The sequence below is a fragment of the Chamaea fasciata genome, unplaced genomic scaffold (assembly GCF_029207755.1).
Source record: "Chamaea fasciata isolate MVZ Bird 193981 ecotype frontalis unplaced genomic scaffold, bChaFas1.0.hap1 SCAF_3, whole genome shotgun sequence".
In the NCBI taxonomy this organism is placed as follows: domain Eukaryota; kingdom Metazoa; phylum Chordata; class Aves; order Passeriformes; family Sylviidae; genus Chamaea; species Chamaea fasciata.
In genome coordinates, this window is record NW_027094088.1 from 90,391,655 (window position 1) to 90,411,164 (window position 19,510).

The following is a 19,510-nucleotide window of genomic DNA, read 5'->3' on the forward strand; positions in this document are numbered from 1 at the left end:
GGACTGTTGTATTTCAGAATAGCTAATGTGACATCTCTCAATGTTCAGGGTATTTCAAGACAGCTTAAATCCTTGTCAACTTTTAAGCCCATTAGGAAGTCATAAAGCAATTTCACTCTAAAAATAAACACAAGTACAGTGAAGCATTTACCCTCTTCCAAGGAAACATCTTATCCTTGTTTGATGCTGATCCCTAATCCTAAACAACAGCTTCTCAAATTCAGCCTGCCAAATTCTGTAAAACCAGTAAAAGGCTATTCTCTCAAGGTAACAGACAGATTTCAAATTAAGCTTATGCTGACAATCCCTTCATCATTTCAGGCACTCAGCTGCAGTGGCAGCCTCCTGTATGCAAAGGAACACGGTGATGAACGTCAGTATATTTTACATCCCTATGCCCCCTGCAGTTCAGTTGGGACACAGAGCTACAGGGCATTCCTGCTCCCTGTCTGCCTTCTCCTAAGCCAGCATGCTTCTCCTCATGCTGACGTACAGCTGTAACGAAAATTCAGTACCTGTTTAACACCTGTAACCCAAGAAATTTTAGTCATTAATATTCTTGATCTACAGTACTACAAAGTAAAATAAAAACAATGGAACAAATCTGGCAAAGATTTTTCAGCAGGTCTACACAGTACTGTAGACAGGATTATCTTTATGAAAGCAGATTCATGATTTGGTTGTATCAATAGCAAAAGATGGAATGTAACAACAAAGAAATGCCTATTAGTCTACATTTGCATATACCTGCTATATTCAAAACACCACATGAATTATACTTCCACAAAGTAAAATGGAGAAACCAAGCCAATGAATGCTACTGCTGTGAGTGCAGGCTATTATTATTTTGCAAACAAATCTCAATCCCCAATTGTTTTTTACAAATTCATCCTTTCTGATGAAAGGAAAGGGAGAAGGCTGGAAATCAGATAGTGAACTCAACCTCTCAGTCTGATTTTTTTACTGGATTTTGTTCCCCCTGCCAAAAATAAATTCCTTATTCTGATGTATTAATTAAAATTGCTTTAGATAGGCAACAAGCTTCCATCACCCCTCAAGGTCGCTCGGGTAACAGATAGTAGACTTGTACTCCAAAAATGAAGCTCTCTTAAAAACTTTCAGTCATTTCTTAGCTTATTCTCTTTTTATTAAATACTAGAGGACCATGCTTTGAGACAGAAGACTACAGGCAAATATCCTAATATGAAGAAAGAAAAATCAGTCCTCCTTACAGAATTTTACAGATTATAATTGCCCTTCTTACTATACAGGTAGAGTTTGGAAGTTCTTGTGTTTCATATGTGGGGAAGCTAAGACCCAAAAAGATTAAAAACATGATTGGTTTCAGTCATTAGCAGCAAACACAAAGTGAGATGCACATAGATTTATATTTTTTTCAAAGTAGCTGGAATGAAGCAAAGGCAAATTCTGTATTTAGGACTTTAAGCTGCATGGGTATGTGGGTGGTGTAACACTGCTGTTTTGTAAAAGCAGAAGTGCTTGGAGGGAGAAAATATTTATCAGCCTAGCAGTTATTATGTTCCATGGAAACACATTTTCTCTTCTCTGTTCACTCTTAATGAGCCTGATTTGCTAACAGATCATTTTGCTTCAGTATTACACCAGCAAGTCAAGTGACGTTTTTACCTCCTTTCAACATGTTTTTCACCTTTTCAAAGGCAGTCTCTCCATAGCATAACTACTGCTCTGTATCATACCCCTGTAGTTAAGAGGACAAATTGTTCTCATAAAGCACAATGCGTCCATTCTGTTAAGATCTCACTAACAAATGGCCTAGAGAATGAATTTCCTCCAGGAAACAAGTCGGGGGAATGCTATGTATCACCCTAAAACATTCTGGTAAATGAAAGAAATTCCAAAACAGCCTAACAATAAAAGCCAAGTTATGAAAACCACCCATGTCTCTGAGCACCGTTCTGAAATCACAGTAACAGTGAAACACCCTGCTTACAGCCACAGCCTGGTCTCCACTGGCAAGTAGAATCCAGTTACCTAGAACATTTCAATGGTCATACACCTGCTACAACAATTCAACTCAAAACCCCAAACACAAATTCTCACCTATTTCTCTATTTAATAAAAAGATGATTTGCTTAAATAGCACAATTATGGGAGAAAATGGTTTTAAAGATGCATTTCCTAGACAATAAACACTTTCCTGCTTCAAAGTACAACATAACACATTCTATTAATCAAAAGCTATTTCAGACTCGTTCCCTTTTTAAATGACAAAAGACTGTTTCTAACAAAGCTTTGCGTAATTCACATGAAACAAAAGCTGAACAAAATGGTGCTGAAACAAAGGCATCCTTGAATATGCTTCTGCTGGAGGAGAGGCAGTGTAAACGCTGCCTGAACTGATTATGGAAGCAAGCCTTACACACTTTGCTAGCAGTAAATACACGATTTAATTTCAAACTCCGATACTCATGTATTAAATAACCAGGTAAGATTTTTTTTTAATTTCCTGAAAATAGGATTTAAAAAAATTGCTGTAGGCTATACTAAAAGCATCCACTATGCAAATGCGCTTTAGGCTTGAAGTTTTCTCCCCTTCTGAATGAAGAAAAGTCATCAATAATATTCAAACAAACCTTTCTGTTAGTTAGTTTGGATTGTGTTTTGGTTTTAACTTGCTTAGTGGAAGTCCAGGATGCCATTTGCAAACTCATGTTTATAATCATGTAGTCATGATTATTATGTTTAATGTTCTAGAAATATGGGACAATCCTATCTCCTATGAGCAACTTCAGAATGATTTAAACCAGCCCATTTACTTTGGAATTGAGTAAAACTGGCAAGTTACTGAGATGATAGAATCAGACCATTTCCATCACAAGCACACTCCCACAACTTGCCTGAGTTTGCTTCAGGAGCAAAACAAGATAGGATGTTTAATTAGTTTTGTGTCCAACTAATACTTTTTCTGCATTATAGTGGGGATGCTTACAAACTGAAATCCAGCTGCTGATGCTTTAGTGGTATATCCAAGCTCTGTGTGCATCTGTGGATCTTGAGGAAACTTACTGCAGTCCACACTGGTCTTCCACAGTGAGCGTTGCTAATATTTTGTGTTTGGCTGTTACCACCAGCTGCACATCAGAGATTCCAGCCAAGACAACATTCCCCAGTAACAGATGAGCACATCAGAGAAACAGTGTCAAAGGTTATTGTACATCAGGTGTCCACTTCCTGGTTTTAATGCTGAGGAAGGTTTGCTAAAAACTTTCTCTGAAACATCATTGAGGAGACACAAAGTTGTCTCCACGGTCAACAGTGACTGTATTTTCAGGAGAGGTCTTCTCCTGGAAAAAGCTAAGCTACTTGTTAAGATCTCAGAGTTAATGAACTAATAACAACAGTGTTTGGAGGCCGACACCCTGAACAGGTTACAAATTCAAAACCAGACTGCCATGAACCCTCACACCTGAAGTTAGCACAGTCCAGCTACACTCACTGAGCTCCCCCCTCCAAGCCCTCTGCTCTGGCAGAACCCATGACAGACCAGCCCACTCCCACAAAAACTTCACATGAGGGAATGAAACAAACAGTGTCTCCAATACCCACCAGAAGAGGAGACAGGATGGCTCCTGCAAAGCAGCTCATAGAGTTGTCCTCAAATCAGGCATGTGCTACTATCCACTTTGGAAAAAAAAAAATCCATTCTTCATTCAGCTGGTGGAATAATGATTATAGTCCTGACTTTACAATAAAAGGAGGAGGCACTGTCCCTCTGAAAATTTCACAATTGCTTCAGGAGAAAGGGGAACACCCAAAACAATTACTAACAGTCAAAACCGGCTTCTGTCATATTCCCTGACAGAAACCCAAGCACAGAGATTTGTGTGTTTGTCAAAAACTGAAGATGGGAAACATTCATATCAAGTAAATTGAAAAACTAAAGTAATTTCATTTTCTGGAGTCAAGGCAAAGAATGGTGGTGAATTCTCCATTACCAAAAGGTCTAGACATTTCTGATCAATAGTGTGCTTCTAGAGGCAGACATTTACAGCAAACATGGATAGTATCAACCAATATACTAAAAAATACTCTTATGATAAAATTAAATTCCTGGCATCACTAGTCTCTCTTAAAAGCTGAAATTACAAGCTCCAAGCAGTGAAACCTGTTAAGTAGCTAAATCAGCAAAAAGCTACTCACCCAACACTAGTAAAGCATCAGTGCTAGACCAGAAGCAGGCCAAGCAGGACACAAACAAGTCACAGGCTGGAACGAACAGCATTATGCAAGTTTCCAGTAGATACTTTCCTACAATGCGCTGATTATCAAAAATATGGAACTTAAGCCAGAAAAATAAACTCAACACATAAATTACATGGAAGTTGTGGGAAAAGCCTGGAGCAACACACAGGGGATGGAAAAATCCATTGCTGCACTAACTACGGTAGCACAAGAGTGCCTTTTTTCTTATTATTCTTTTAAGACTAGGAATTGTGACTTTGAATAAAGAGAACTTGTATGCAGTAACTGGCAGGTTAATATTAAATCCACTCCACCATATGGTCAGTTGATTTTCCCTGGTTACCTGTTTATAGCTAATAAAACAGCATGCAAATTTTGTAGCCTCTTTGCATTAAACCCACCTATCAAAAGACAAAGTAAAGTAGGAAAAGTTTATAGAGAAAAAAGTCATAATCATTCAAAGTCATTCACTACTCAGGCTCCTCCCAGTATCAGCAAGAGGGGAAAAAAAACCAACCAGACTGGGAAGAGAGGGCTCATGCTTTCAAAGACAGACATTGCTTCATCAAGAACATGTGTCATCAGCTTTTTCTGGCTACAAAACAGTTAAAACTGCCTGGAATGTTATCAATGCTGTTAGGAGGAGGAGGGTACTTCAAGCACTCTCTAAAATGGCACACACATGGATCACTCAAGAGATGAGAGGGACTTTGGAGGTCTAGGGTGATGGAGGTTTGGTCAAATAAAATGACCTGCAAGTCACTCTGAACCAGCATTAGGAGGAGAGAGAGGGCAGCCACTTGTCTCTGTTTGCACAGCAAGAATCCAAGCATCTTGTCACCCCTGAAAAACAACACTTCATCTGCTCTTATTCCATAACACTGGCAGCTGTTGCCATACCTCAAGGTGTACCCTGGAAATTACACTTCCTGCCAGACTTGAACACTACACTACCTTGTATACACTGCTGAACTACCTGCAGCAGAGCAGAATCTTAAACTGCATCACCAAAAAGCATAAACAAGAGACATTATTGAGATACAGTGCTACACAATATTACTGTAGAAACCTGAAAAATACACCTTCTTCATCTCTCCCCAGACACTGACTGAAAAAACATAACAAAAATACAGATTTCGACTACACAGGTTAGCAAAGTGAGGAGAGAGAGCAGTGAAAAGCAAGGAATGCCACCACTCTTCTGGGAATAGTAGCTGGTTGCTCTGATGATGGACTTCAGCTCCTCTAACCTCCCATTAAGCAATTGCTGGATTCTAGTCTACACTCAATTAATTTTCTTTTACAATTGAGTGGAGGCAAGCACCTTCAATATGCAATTCATACCACCCATCTTTGGCTGAGATGACCACAAGGAAATGATCATCCTGGACTTCCACTATGCAACTTAAAACCAGCCACCATTGGGTGCAGCAGTACGAAACTGTCCCAAATAAAGGGACGCCCTGAATCACCCACTTATTTATCTGTAGCCAGAGAAACCACAACAAATATTCCTTCCACTATTACAAAAAAAGGAAAAAATTAAAAATCCCCGAACTAAAACATAGTGACTGCTGACCAGTTCCTTTGTGCCAAAGTGGATGCAGCAAGTAGTGCTTGCCTTGTGGTGAGTTTGTGGGCTGCAGCAGTCTCCATGAGCCTGCTGAAATGTATGAAAAGCAACTCCCGAGCGACAAAGCGCATATCGCAGAGCTGCAAAAAGATTTACTTCTTGTTCTGACTGCAGCAGGAGGGAGTAAGTGTAAAAGAGCAATTAATTATTTTCATCTGGTAGCAAGTCAGGCAAGGCCCAAATCCAGGCTTTCCACATTCATCTTGCTGGTAGAGCAGACGCTAAAAACAAAACAAGCCACAGCCTCCAAATGAAAAACTGGCATCACAGAGTCTTGCTGTCTTTGGCTTTTTTAGGAACTGTCTTTTTTAGGAACTTTTCATCTCAGATGGGTTTGTTGCTCTTTACTTGGACTCTTTTGTTGTGTCAATTCCAGTAAGTACTTTAAAAAGAAAATTCTACCCAAGGCTGGAGTCAGCTGTACCAAAATGCACTTTCCTTTTTGATTTTATTTTAACAGCAGCTTACCAAGAATAACCAGGAGAACTCTCCCTTGGGAACAATGAAACTACACTACCACTGAACTGACCTAATACCTACAAACCTCCAGCACCCTCCTGCAAAATTATGTCTTAAAGCTTAAATGAGGAATCTTTGGGAAGAGAAATGAAAACTAATGTATTTTGCCAGGTTAGATTTGAATACCTGCAGTTGGTTTGAAACATCTACTTGTTCAGTATCAAAAAGACAGCAGTGCCTTTTGTAAAAGCTTCAAATGAAAATTAAGAGTTAAACTAAAAAATTATCACATGTTGTAGGTAAACATAAGTTATTATGACTTCCCAAATCTCCTCCTTTTCTATCTTCTCCCAGATATCCTCATGCAACCAACACCTACTGGAAAAATGTTCAGTAGAAGAAGGGGCATGGTTAGCCACACAAAACTTCATTTTTTTGAAATTAAGGTTCATTGTGAAATCTAACACTAAATACGTGACAGTTTTGCTCTGTACCTCAAGTCCCTGCACTGAACCAGCCAGTGGTCTTTGTTATGGCACATACAGAACCCAGAGACATCAACATCAGTCTTTACCAGGCTTTTGCAAAATTGTTATTTACTGAATTGAACTCAGTTAATACTCACCTTTATAAACAAATCAGAACCCATAGATTTAGTAAAACCTCGAAATCAGCATTGGACAACTGAAGTGTAACACAGTAACAATGATAGCATTAATGCACAGATACTTTAATTGTTGTTTTAATGATACATCACATCTACTGAAGCTTTTAAAGATGTTTTTATTATGGTTTTATAAATTTTTATAAAACCACCAAAGCACTTTAAAGAATCATGCTTTCTCGTGTAATACATAAAACTAATTTCATACAGTGCTTCTGAAAGTCTATCGTGCTGTTTTTCAAGTTATTTTACAGATGGCACATTAAAAAAAAAAAAAAAAACCAATGGAAGCATGAATTTCTAGTGACTGCAATGCAACAAGGCATCCAAACCAAGATGTTTCATTACAACTAAGATAAAGTGTGAGTGCATTATGTAATAAACAATAGCAGTTTGGTCATTTAATCTTAATTCTGTTAACAACAAAACTAACATTTGTGCTTCACAACCTAAGATCCCATAATATAAACACAAGTTCTCTGCTGTAAAATTCCCAACAAATTACTGTCCAAAAAGAAAAACATATCTAAAGCAGGAGACCAAATCTATTCACTTTCCTCGAGAATCGCTATATTTAAGACTAATATGACATACCAGACACAGTAAGGCACGATGGGTGGTACAAACAAATGAATACAGTTGTCCATGATACTTGTTCTCCTCCACAAATACTAAAATATGTACCGCTCAAGATAAATTTTCTCTTAAAAATGAAATACATCATCTTGTTATGAAAGTCCTATACAAAAATTTAAAATTTACACCATCTGAGCTGCCAAAAAAATAAAAAAGTGTATCAATTTCCCACAAAACTATATTTCTCACCAGCACATCCAGCCACTGGGAAGAAGATATCCCAGCACTCTGGAAAAGAAAAGCATTATTTCCCCTGTGTTTAAGACAAAAATATTGTATTCTGCATACAGTAGTGTATTAAACTTAAAAAAGCCTAGGACTATTAAAATTACAATATTGATTTGGAAATTATTGGTTCACTGCCTGGATGAAATAAGGCACTTTCTTCCAGCGGGCCGCACTTTTCGTGTGTATGGAGACGATGAATCAGGTTCTGGTTAAAAACAAAAAGGGGCTCAGTGAGGTCCCAGGAGACGACAGGAACATGTCAACAGCAGGGGAAGACACAGGAGGTAAAACCTGGAGATGAAACTCTACACAGAAGTGGTCACTCTGTCAATGGCATTATTGACCTCGTTTTTGTTTGAATCCAGTCCTTTAGCAGCATTCATATCATTCCGTAAATTCTCCACTGTCTTTTTCATGTTCTTTAATTCTCCAGGGTGTGGAGTGGCTCGCCTTAGAAGTGTTCTCTAAAAATAAACAGTGCAATAAGTGGTTTTGCCTTTGTCTCTCTGCAAAAACAACATACATTTTCAAGGCTTCAGCATTCACATACCAAATATTAAGTATCAATTCTTCCCCCCTTTTCCTTTTCAAAGTATGATGCTCTGCACTGAGCATTACTTTAAAAGCTGCTTGTTTATGAAGACAGGGAAAGAAGTTTTAAGAAGTCTCCAAGCGCAGATTTTCTCCTCTTTTGGACTACTAATCTGAAAGCCACTCAAGTAAAGTACAATTACAAGTAATGAAGCGAAGATTCTTTCATAACTGTACTTGGGGATTTTTTTTTCTCCCCAAAACCATACAAGTGATTTAAGATCACACTTAAAGCATTCATCTGATTTTGAAAGAATCCCACAAGATCTGTTTACAGCTTTAAATAGTGTTTGTGTGGAGCTCCATTTGCCTTTCAACCCCACCATACAGTCTGGTTCTCTAGTTAATTGAGAACAAGCACCTTGAGAGGAAGAGGGAGTATTTCTCTTCCACCTTAGACACAAGAATGTATATCATTGTGCTGAAACCTTTGCAAGGAAAACAAGATTCACAAAAACTCCGGTTAGCATCCAGGCTGGAGACCAACAGAACACCACAAATACAATATACGTATAATACACGTATACATGCAATTACTTTTTAGTGGCATGCATGTAAACTGTGCAGAACTGATGACCCACAAGTGGGTGCTTTTGTCAAGACTGCTTTGGAAATCTGCCCTTCCTTCTCCTCAATAAGATCATAAACGTTTTTTTCCCATAGGAAGGTTCTTGCCTCAAATCAGGCAAATCAAGCCCTTATCTTCAACACCTGAGCTTTCACTGCTCTATGGACATTCTGGGGTTGGCACAGTTGTTAAGCAGCATCATTCTGAACTCCCTATCAGTCAGTGAACCATGCCTGTTAAGAGACATTTTCTTTCTGCTGCTTTGGAGTAAGCATCTACCTTGCTGGTTCATTTCCAAACTAAAGTAAGAGTTTTTGTAGTCACTTTTTGACCTAAAAGATCCAGACAGTGCCCTGAAGTAGCTCAAGCTGAGGTCTAATGAGGACCACCAGCAACGTTTTAGAGCATCAGAGATGCACATTGAAAACATGACTGAAGCAGTGTTAATCTTTACAAGGAGTTTTAATTGTTAATGAACGCTAGTAAAACTACAGATCATGTTGTGTTTTGGTCTTCAGCATATGCAGAGCCCAACTTAATGAAGAGGTCTTGTAAGTACAGTGACAGATGTTCCCACATCCTTTGCTTAAGTGGGAAACTAATGAGCAACATTCCTGCTGTTTATGGACACCATGGTTGGTTCAATGCAAATGGTGGAGTTCAAAAAAAACAAACAAAAAAAGTGCAAGAAAGAGATAGAACATAGAAATAGGATAGATAGGAAATAGAAATTAGAGAGACAAACAAAAGCAGACTTAATGAAGACACATGCCAGAGTGCTGGAATCCTAAATTGGACCCTATATACTTTCAGGCAGTAAAGCTTCACAGAAGCAGAGAAAGATCCTATCTTCTTTCTGGAAAGAAAACATCCTGAGCAGACAGAGGAAAACAAAGCAAAACAGAAGACTGTTCTGCATCAGAATATAAAAGTTCTATTCAAAGCAGAAAAAACAAAGGCATTTTAAGTCAACATAAAAAGTTTCAGCAGCCAACACGAGCAGGTTCTTCTCCAAATGAACACACAAAGCATGCAGTCCAAGCTGAAATATTTACAGCAAGAATGCTCAGAGACTTTTTATACTTCTGCATTAATGTCACAACATCCGGAGGTATCCAAAGGCTTAGAAAACATACCATTTCATTTTCCTCTTCATCTTTTTCATCTTCTAAGAAGCGAATTGCACTGACTCTGTTCACAGCCCGCTCATTCCATGTTTCATCTGACATTTCATTTACCAAACTCTCCAATGCACCACATCGTGGTAGGTTATCTGTTAGAACAGGAAAATGTAATTCAAGATTCACAGCAACACGCACGTGAAGTCACACAATCAACATACCATAATGTTCATAATTGCAATATCTGAACAATCACTCATCCAATACTTACAAGTGGCTATTTCTACTCTTTTTGGAAGAAAACAGAACTTGCATTAGTTTTTTTTTTACCAAACACTAGATGGTTCCTGCAAAAAATAGATATTTTTGTACTTGCACTTGTTGTAATTCTCTAGGGGAATGGTTTTCTCCCTTCTGACCCCCCGGAGTTCCTTACCACATAGAGTGACCCTTCCTTCCTTCTCTGACCCCATTGACTATGGTCCAACTATCTTTTCCCTGAGCGGGGGGACTATATAATGCCTTGCTCTTCCTTGTTCTCCCTCTTTACCCCCTGGAATTTCAAAGAACAAACGCTTGGGACAAAGGTCCTGGGGAAAGGGCGTCTTCTGATATCTTTATCGCGTCCTTGGTATAACTCCCTCCAAAGCCTCCTAATAACTGAGCTAGCTAACGGCTCCGGAGGCAGGTGGGGGGTATTTTTACATGGACTGTTTCAGAGTTTTAGAGTACTGGTTATATAATTTAATATACTTGCCACTATATATGCTTTTCATGTGGAACATGGCTGCCAGCTGACATTAGCCAATTCCCTAAATGGCACTCCATAACATAGGATCATTTTACTAATCTCATCCTTTCAGTATTGCTAGGCATACACATCCAACAATCTAAATTCCAAGCCTTCTACCCTTGAAGCCATGAGATTCATCTGGAGAGGACAAAATCTAATTTCTAAGTAAGGCCTTTAGAAAAAGTCAAGTCAACCTCCTTTACTCTTCTAGCTTAATCCTCTCTAATTCTAAAGAGGTTAATTCATATATTAATTTTAATTATTAACTATTCTTAAAATCCAGGAGCTGAAAACAGAAACATTTCTATACTCCTACTGTTTTAATGGTTTCTGTTTGCTTCAGCCATATATCATTGAAATGCTGGAATTCAATCTGGGTACCTACAACACAGATACCCACGGCTGAACTTTTCTCCTCAGGCCCCTTTGTACTCAGTGGAGAAGAATCCACATGATTTTCTTTTAAAAGACCATTTTTTGGATGGGATAAATTACTGTCCAGTCATTACAGTAGAAATTTAAATATTAGCTCAGATGAACCCCCTTGAATGTTCACACACAGCTTTAAAAGCTTGAGGACAAAAAACATTCAGAAGTTATTGGAGCAGCAACACAGCCAACAAAGAGTTTATGGTTCCACCTGGCCCAGAGGCAAGTTTCATCACAAAAGGGAAAAGCAACTTATACTGCAATTCAACATTTGTTAATGAATATAATGAAGTTACTATACAGCACGGCTGCTTCAAAGAAAATGAGCTTGCTAAAAAGCAAAAAGTCACTATTTGCTTGCAATTTATTTTGCTGGTAAAGAGATTGCAGTTGGAAAGACATGATTTTTCCATATATATTTATATAAAAGATGTATAACCAATGTACACAAATATGGACACCACTACTGGGCCCACTGGCAAGCCACAAAATAGTGATAGGAGTAATTCTTTTTCTTCCAGATCTGTATTTTATTTATTGTAGTGCCTGTCATTGTATTTTCAGTAACACTCAGTGCCAAGTTTTCAAGCCTTCTGAAGACTAGTAGGGTAATAAAAAAAATGGTTGAAAATTCAACTGATCTTTGCTACTTTGCTCACTATAGCTTCGGCATGTTTTACAAACCTTTATGGGACAGCTCAGTAAACAGAGAAGTAAAACTTTTATGCATAATGAAAAGCTGACTCTAGGCACTTACCTTGGCAACCAGGCTCAGAAGGCATTTGAGGAAGTAGTACACATGTTAAAATCTTTTCTCCTGTTTCAGGGTCTGTGTCAGTCTGAAATGTCAGCAGAGGTTGGGACTGGTTATCAGACAACCACAAAGCCTTCAGCTTTAAGGTAGTCAGTGAAATGGGAAGATACGTCAGCCTAGTTCAAAAAAGCAAAGTAAAAAAAGTCAGGCCAATCCCTGAGAGACTTAATAGATGGTCATGAAGTCAACTCAAGTATACACTGCTGAGCTGGAGCAAACAGGACTGAAACTAATGCCTCTAATAGAAGGTATTGCAGTAGTCGTCAATTCCAACTACTCCATTCTTTAAAAAAAACCAAAACAAACCTGCAGCTTAACTTTATTATAACTTCATAATCCTCTGAAGCTGAGTAACAGGTAAAACTACGCTGAGCTTTCTCTACTGCAGTAAAGTGCCCTGGAAGGCAGGCAGCTGCTTCCCATCAGCAGCTTTACATGTAAACAGTGGCCAGAATAGAAATACGCAAGTGCCTGTGAGACAATTTTATTGCATAGATGAGATGCCACTCGCTTTTCTTCTGTCTTGGGTTGTTGGGTTTTTTTTGGTTTTTTTTCATTTAACTTTCTACTAAGAAACTGAACTAATTTGCTGGTTTATGCTTTAATCCACTCATTTTTGCATGTTGATGTTTGAAGCACTAAGATTCATGAGAACCTGCAAGGTCAAAGTGGCTTTCCTTGTTACTCCACCATGTTGTGAAGATAAAACACTCAATATTGGTGCCACTTGACATTACAGCTTGGAAGCTTCACCCGAAGTTCTATCCATTGCCTAGATTCCCAGTTTTAATTCAGAAATACATTAATCCAGGAGGTCTTATTTAAAAATCCAATCTCTGCCTCAGGGTCAAAGTAATCCAAAAATCCCACTTGTGACAAAACACAATTTATCCTTCTTTTGGCCCAGAGGGAAGACTACTTTGACAATTTCAACAGTAACACTAACATGAATGTCATAACTGTTTTTTTATTACTCTGTTCTTAGACATAATATCTTTTGCCATCAGAAAGAATTAAGTAAATACAACAAAAGAACATGAAAACACAAAAATCCCTTGCCTGTTTCCAGCAACATCCAGGACATGAAGTTCAGTGGCCTGTGAAATTTCAGCGGGAATTCGAGATAATCTGTTGTCACGTACAGAGAAGACATTAAGACTGCAGCAGCCCCCAACCTACATTTGAGAAGAGAGGGGGGGGGGGGAAAAAAAAAAGCAAGTCTGGTTTTGTTGCACTACCATAGTGTAACAAAGGCATGCAGTACGGGTCACGGAGTGTGTCACAGCACATTCAAGTTACAATGCCTGCCAGACACTTCCCCCAGAGGTACAGACTGCAAACAAGTGTTAGCTTAGAAGAAGTCTGATCTGAAGCAAGTCTGTAGGAGCAGTCTCTTGAACATCTGCTGTCTGCAAATAATGGCTATCTTTACATATAGGTCACATTCTAGCTACCTTTCAGAGTTTTCCACATCCAGAAGAAACCAGTGACCACACTGACACTACTCTGTGCCAAACATTCACAAAAAACCCAACACTCAACTTATTCTAGCTCTCTGTGTTACGTAGTAATTCATTCTTTCCTCATGGCACCTTTATATCCAAGCAAGTTAAATAGGGCTTGAAGCAAGGCAAAATACTAAATACACCAATCAACCCCCAAAAGTTGTTGAGTCCACAAAGATTAATGAACAGTACGCTAGAAGCAGAAGACTCAGTAAAATCTTTGATGCCCTGATTCATTAGAAGCACCTCCTTTCAACACATTTCCCGCATGAACTGGCCTTCTTTAATCTATTTTAATCTAATATCCTCTGTCTCTATCGATTTACCCATATGTAAGCATTTGCATTCTCAGGCAAATTAGTTTTTTGGGTGCAAAGATGGAATTTTCAGTTTTACCTTTAAAAATACACATTTTGCACCAAAAGTAGCTGTTTTCAGAAAACTAAACCTCCCATATTTGATTAAAAAAACCTCATTCCAACTTTATATACCAGAGGGAACTTCTGTAAACAGGAAGATTATTAGTTGTAGCAACTCAAAAGCTGCTTCAAGTAACTCTTTGCTCCTATTAACAAAGGAAACTTACCTTTGTTTGCTTATCGTACAGAATTTCAAAAAGCACTGTTTGCCAGTTCCAAAGCTCACCATAAGAAGGGGAAAAAAAGATTTTTCTTTTCTTACTCCAAGTAATAGAGGCAAAATATCCCAATGCCATTTGAAGCTTTCAAGTCAAGTGGACTTAGAATCTAATTATAGAGTTAGAGTCCAAACTAAACGCAGTGGAAAATCTCAGTTCAAAAATTAGAGGACATCTGTAGTGACATACATCTAAGAAGGTTCTTCCCTCACACTATAGCCAATATATAACTCTTGGCCAGGAGTCTCCAAAACTAAGCTGAAATCACTGTGTTCTTGCCAACTGTCATTTGTGTCTTTGCAAAACCCACAATTCAGTTCAAACCCAAGACTGAGATTATAGACAAATAGCACAAAATATTTTAACTAGTCAAAGGAAAAATAGTGTTGATTTAACCTACACTATTTACTAAGGAAAAAGCCACTTTCAAAGGATGTAACTGTGACTCACAAAATAAAACAAATGGAGCATTTATACCCCACTCACCTTCCTTTGTATCCCAAATGCTTTTTAATGAAAGAAAACAGCAATCAGCTGCTCAAGGCTTCTGATTCACGAGCTATTTACAGCAGAAAGTTAAAGCGCTACATTCTTGACAAAACAAAATCTGTGATATTTTCCTTAAATCACTGCACTCTTAAGATGCAGCTATTTCACAAGATAATCAGTTTTCCCAGCCCTGCGTGTTCAACAGAAGCATGAACCTTGCAAGCCATTTTAGCTTGTGAATCAAAGCCCTTAGAAACCAGCGCTCAAATAGTAAGCAAATATTTCTTGGTTCAAGAATTCTGCTATTCACTTTCAAGCGTGTATAAATTCTTAAATAATGTGCCTTCACATGTTCACAGAACACAGTGTGGTATTAAAAAAAAATATATACACACTAAGTGTCTAATTGGTGTTTCTAACATGAGGAGCCGTGAAAAGCAAGAAATACAATTAGGGAATGTTGATGAGCTGGCAAGTGGTGCCCTCAGTGTACACAAAGTGTTCCCTTTTCATGAATGAAGTTTGCATTACTCCGTCTTGGAGCATGGAGATCCAAACAGGTTAGCCAAACAAACCAAGTGAAGCCATGCAGCCCTGATGAGACCAAAATTTCTACACTTTTGACAATGGAAAAATGCAGCAGTGGAATCAGGACAGCCTGAGTCATCATGCATTTAAAGCAGTTTAATGAAAGGTAATAGTAGAACCATGGACTGGAGAATACTTACAGGCTTATCAATTTACCTGACCCATAATTTTCCAAGCGGCTAACAATTAAGAAAATACAAGACATGTTCAATTTATTTTTCTTTATTCATACTGGACAAGAGCAAGCCAACAAATGGAGACAAAACATATATTCTTCTACTGCCAAAGAGGGTTGTAACTCCTAAATAATTTAAACTTCAGTTAATTTAACTTTGCTCTCTATCAGTCAACAGGCTGCTGTTCAAAGGTTTTGTTTCATTCAAAGGTAGTGAAGACCTTTTATTTTAATACGGTAATAGGGTAGATAAAAAAGAGACAGTGAATTATTTAAATGAAATTGGTTTTAGAAAAAGCAGACAGCATTTAACAAGCAGCATCAAGTGAGATACCACAAAGAAAAAAAAGACAAGCTGACAGTTAAAAATCAAATAAAATCTTTGTCATTTCCAACAAAGATGGCACCCATCTAGCAGTACAGAAAGGCATCAGGACCAATGTTTGAAAACCTAAACATCAAGCTGTACCACAGAGGCAAAGTGCACACACTACACGGCATGCGGAAAGGAAAACACTGTCGTGGCTACCATGAAGTAACAGGGTACCAGCAGGTCGCTGGTTTGGCTCAGAGTGGTTAACTGAGGAAGAGCCGTGCTTTCCAAGAGTCACATGCTCGCAACTGTGCCAAACCACCCCATATGCGCCAGGGACACGGCTGAGGCCACAAGCCCATTCACCAGTTAAGCATTTCCAGCACAGACTTCACTTAATGGGGACAAGCACGAGGTTAGTCCTAGGCACGTGAGCCACTCTTCCAAGGACTGGAGGCTTAAAGAAATCCTCACATTCTTCTGTAATGAGCAGGACATCAGGAAAAGATCTCACGTGAGTTGTGCATGCCTAAGTCATACTCCTGAGAATTAGTTCATTTTAGCAACTTTAGTTTAAGGGTTATTGACTTGTCACATCATGCCAGCTCCAAAGAACAGTAAGCCTAGATAAAAACCGAAAGGAAAACCACAAAAACAAAGCCCACACGTCAGTCAGGCAGTAAACGGTCATTATTCTGAAGGGCTTTTTTTTTTTCTACGACACACATACTCCTACACAAATGAGAAAAGCGACAGGACATAAAAGTTACAATCAGAAAAAACTAAGTAGTCCCTATTCGTTTTACAAAAATAAAAATTTTAAAAGCACAGTTATTGCCAAAAAACCCCACCCTGTAGTACTAGTACCTAATGGAGTAATAATTCTCACAATATACCTCAGAGACAGGAAGGACACATTAGCAGATCTCTGCAGGTTGTAAAGACTCATTAACAAAAGCATATAAACTGGAAAACATTCCAAGGAGGTTATTTATGCAAGTGCCAAAATCAACACACCAGTTTCATCAGCGTTCCTGTGCCAGGGTGGGATTTCAATACCAAGGAGTCACCAGGCAGGTCTTTCAAGTTTAAGGGGAGAAACATTTGTAACTATGAACAGGTTTAGACATTCTCAGTTCTTGCTGAATTCTGTTTCACCACTTCAGTCAGAGAGGGACTAAGCTGCAAAACGAGATACTGAAGATGAAATCTGTCAGTGACTCAAGCCTTGGTCATACATTCAGTTCTTCCACATTTTACCTTTATCAGCACAAAATACGGAAGAACCTCTGAACCAGGAAACTTTGAAGGTGTATTTGCAGACAAACTCCTCAATAATCCCAAGTCAAGAAATTTTATACCAAAAGATAAAGAAGTTTTACAAGCGTTCCTTGAAGCAATCTTACAATGTAATGGTTTAACACACTGACTCAAAATCCAATCCTCTTAAACTGCTGACAAAACAAAACCAAATCAACATCCTTTTACCCCCTTTCCCAAAAAAAAAAAAAAAAAAAACCAAAAAAACACATACCACCACAGAAAAGCTAAAACTCAGAGGTTATCTCAATAGGCTACATTAGAGCAGGCACATAATTTCCACCATCATATCTATAAAAGTGGTCTTTGCTAAGGAATAATTCCGGGTGAGATGACAGCGACACCAAGCAGATACAGTATTGGGTACATGTACTCTTCTCTCTCACTGAATTTCACTTTTTTCTACACATGACAAGATTGTGTCTCTATCCCTCTCCAAAAGAAACCAGTAACAGCCTCCCCCACATCAATTTTTTATTGGGATGAAGACCACATATGCACAGCTGCTCTAGCACTCAGTAAGGCAGAGAAAGAATGGAAAAGGTAAGAAAAACACATAAAGGAAAAGAGGGAGAGATACTGAAGAAAAGTATCTGCCATGTATACTCTACTTCTGCATCCAACTCTGCTTCTATGAAGGGGGAACCAGTGTACAAGTACTAATGTTGAAGTGCAAAGCTCCGAGACCCCAGTCTTGGCCACACTGCCTCAGGAAACATCTTAAGCAATACAAAGCAGGCAGAGGTGTTGAAAATTACTTGTCAGAAGCTTGTGCCCGGCTTTAAATCTTAGTTAGTCAGTTTAGGATGAAAATTAACAGAAAACATAGTATGCTTTCTCGATGTCAAGCAGAGCCTTCCAACAGACAGAAAAAGGGTGATACATTTTTCTGTCTTACCTATGTGCGCTACCAATGCATTTTGTATTTTTTTTTCCAAGTCAGTAATGATGAGAACAAAAATGGAAATTGAACATTTCACCCAAGACACCAAATTGTTTCTCCCTGACATCCAAAGGGAAACTCACAACTGGAATCTTTGCCACTATCAGCCCCCTAAAACTGCTCCTGTGTTTTGCATAACAACAAACAGTACTTGTTATATCTATGCATTCAGTTCATGTAGAACAATTTTCTTTTAAGAGCTATGAAATGTGACTCTTAATTCCTCTGAATTTTAAACAGAAAACTTGTACTATGACATCTTCACGTTCGGTTTAAAGCAAAATGCTGCTGGTTACGAAAAATACTATACCAAGAAAATGCAGCTCCAGGAACAGATGGAACATGGGCATATTCCTTTGTTTTTGAAACTACCATTCAGCACTAAGGCACTCTACTCTGGGAAAAATGTATACTGTACAGCCTAAGTCCAAGGAATTCAAACTGAAACTTGAAAAACTGAAACTGAAAAGTCTTAACTAGGCAGTAGGTTCTGCAATACATGCATATTAACACTATTTTTGAGGCACATCATTGCCATCAGTTGTTTATGCTATTTGTAACATCACCATCTTGGAATTCAAATGAACTGATCAAGAGTGAGATGACCCTGCAGTTAGAGAAGGGCTGACTTCCTTTAAAATTAAATAATAAAAAATTAAATATCGGCAGAGCAAAACATAAAATCTTACATTATATGTAATTTCAAAACATTTGTTCTAATGAGACAAATGCATTGATGTGGACACCTTTAAAGGAAAAACAAAAATTCTATTTCAAAGTCATTGACAGGCAGCCAAAGAGCTCTGCTTCCTGTTTCCCTGCCAAGCTCCATTGGGAACCACCCTCTCCCATTTTTGTTTCCTGGGCTTCCACAACTCCCCAGTTCACCTCATTCCAGACTCTTCAATTTCCTCACTATTCGCCTTCTCCAAACACAGGCCCATCCTTCTCTCCATTCCACTTCTGTGCAGGTGTCCCCCTCCCTCTCCATGTGCACTGGTGCTCTCTAGAGACATTCTCATTCCTCAGTTCACCTTTGGCATACTCCCCCCTACTCCTTCACCAACTGAGCAATACATCCCACCTCTGAAAAACATTGCTAGTTCCAAGTCTTCAGTATCTTGCTCAGTATTAATCCCTCCATTGTTCTGCACTGAGCTCCTGACCCCACTATACCCCCAAACAGATATGCTCCATATCCACCCTGCTCTACCTACTCCTGAAGCTGATCCTTCTCCTCTTGCCTGCTCCTGTCCCTGCTTCTTCCAAGCCCCACTGATTGCCCTTATGCACCACCTCCAATACCATACATACCATATATTCAATTAACTGAGAAAAGTGCTTATACACTACACAAACTATTAATGGCCAATCTGGAAT

The 19,510-nt window shown here is 38.6% G+C and overlaps 1 protein-coding gene across 1 annotated transcript in view; it reads right to left on the minus strand.

Moving 5' to 3' along the window:
• Positions 1-7,079: 7,079 nt before the first annotated feature.
• Positions 7,080-19,510, minus strand: part of LRRC1 (leucine rich repeat containing 1) — a 69,241-nt gene continuing 56,810 nt past the window's right edge. The window contains exons 11-14 of the mRNA XM_066179771.1: positions 13,220-13,335; positions 12,104-12,276; positions 10,140-10,276; positions 7,080-8,308 (exon numbers count right to left, since the gene is read on the minus strand). Of these exons, the coding sequence (XP_066035868.1) occupies positions 8,150-8,308; positions 10,140-10,276; positions 12,104-12,276; positions 13,220-13,335 (585 nt within the window). The 3' untranslated portion in view covers positions 7,080-8,149. The remainder of the gene's footprint in view (positions 8,309-10,139; positions 10,277-12,103; positions 12,277-13,219; positions 13,336-19,510) is intronic.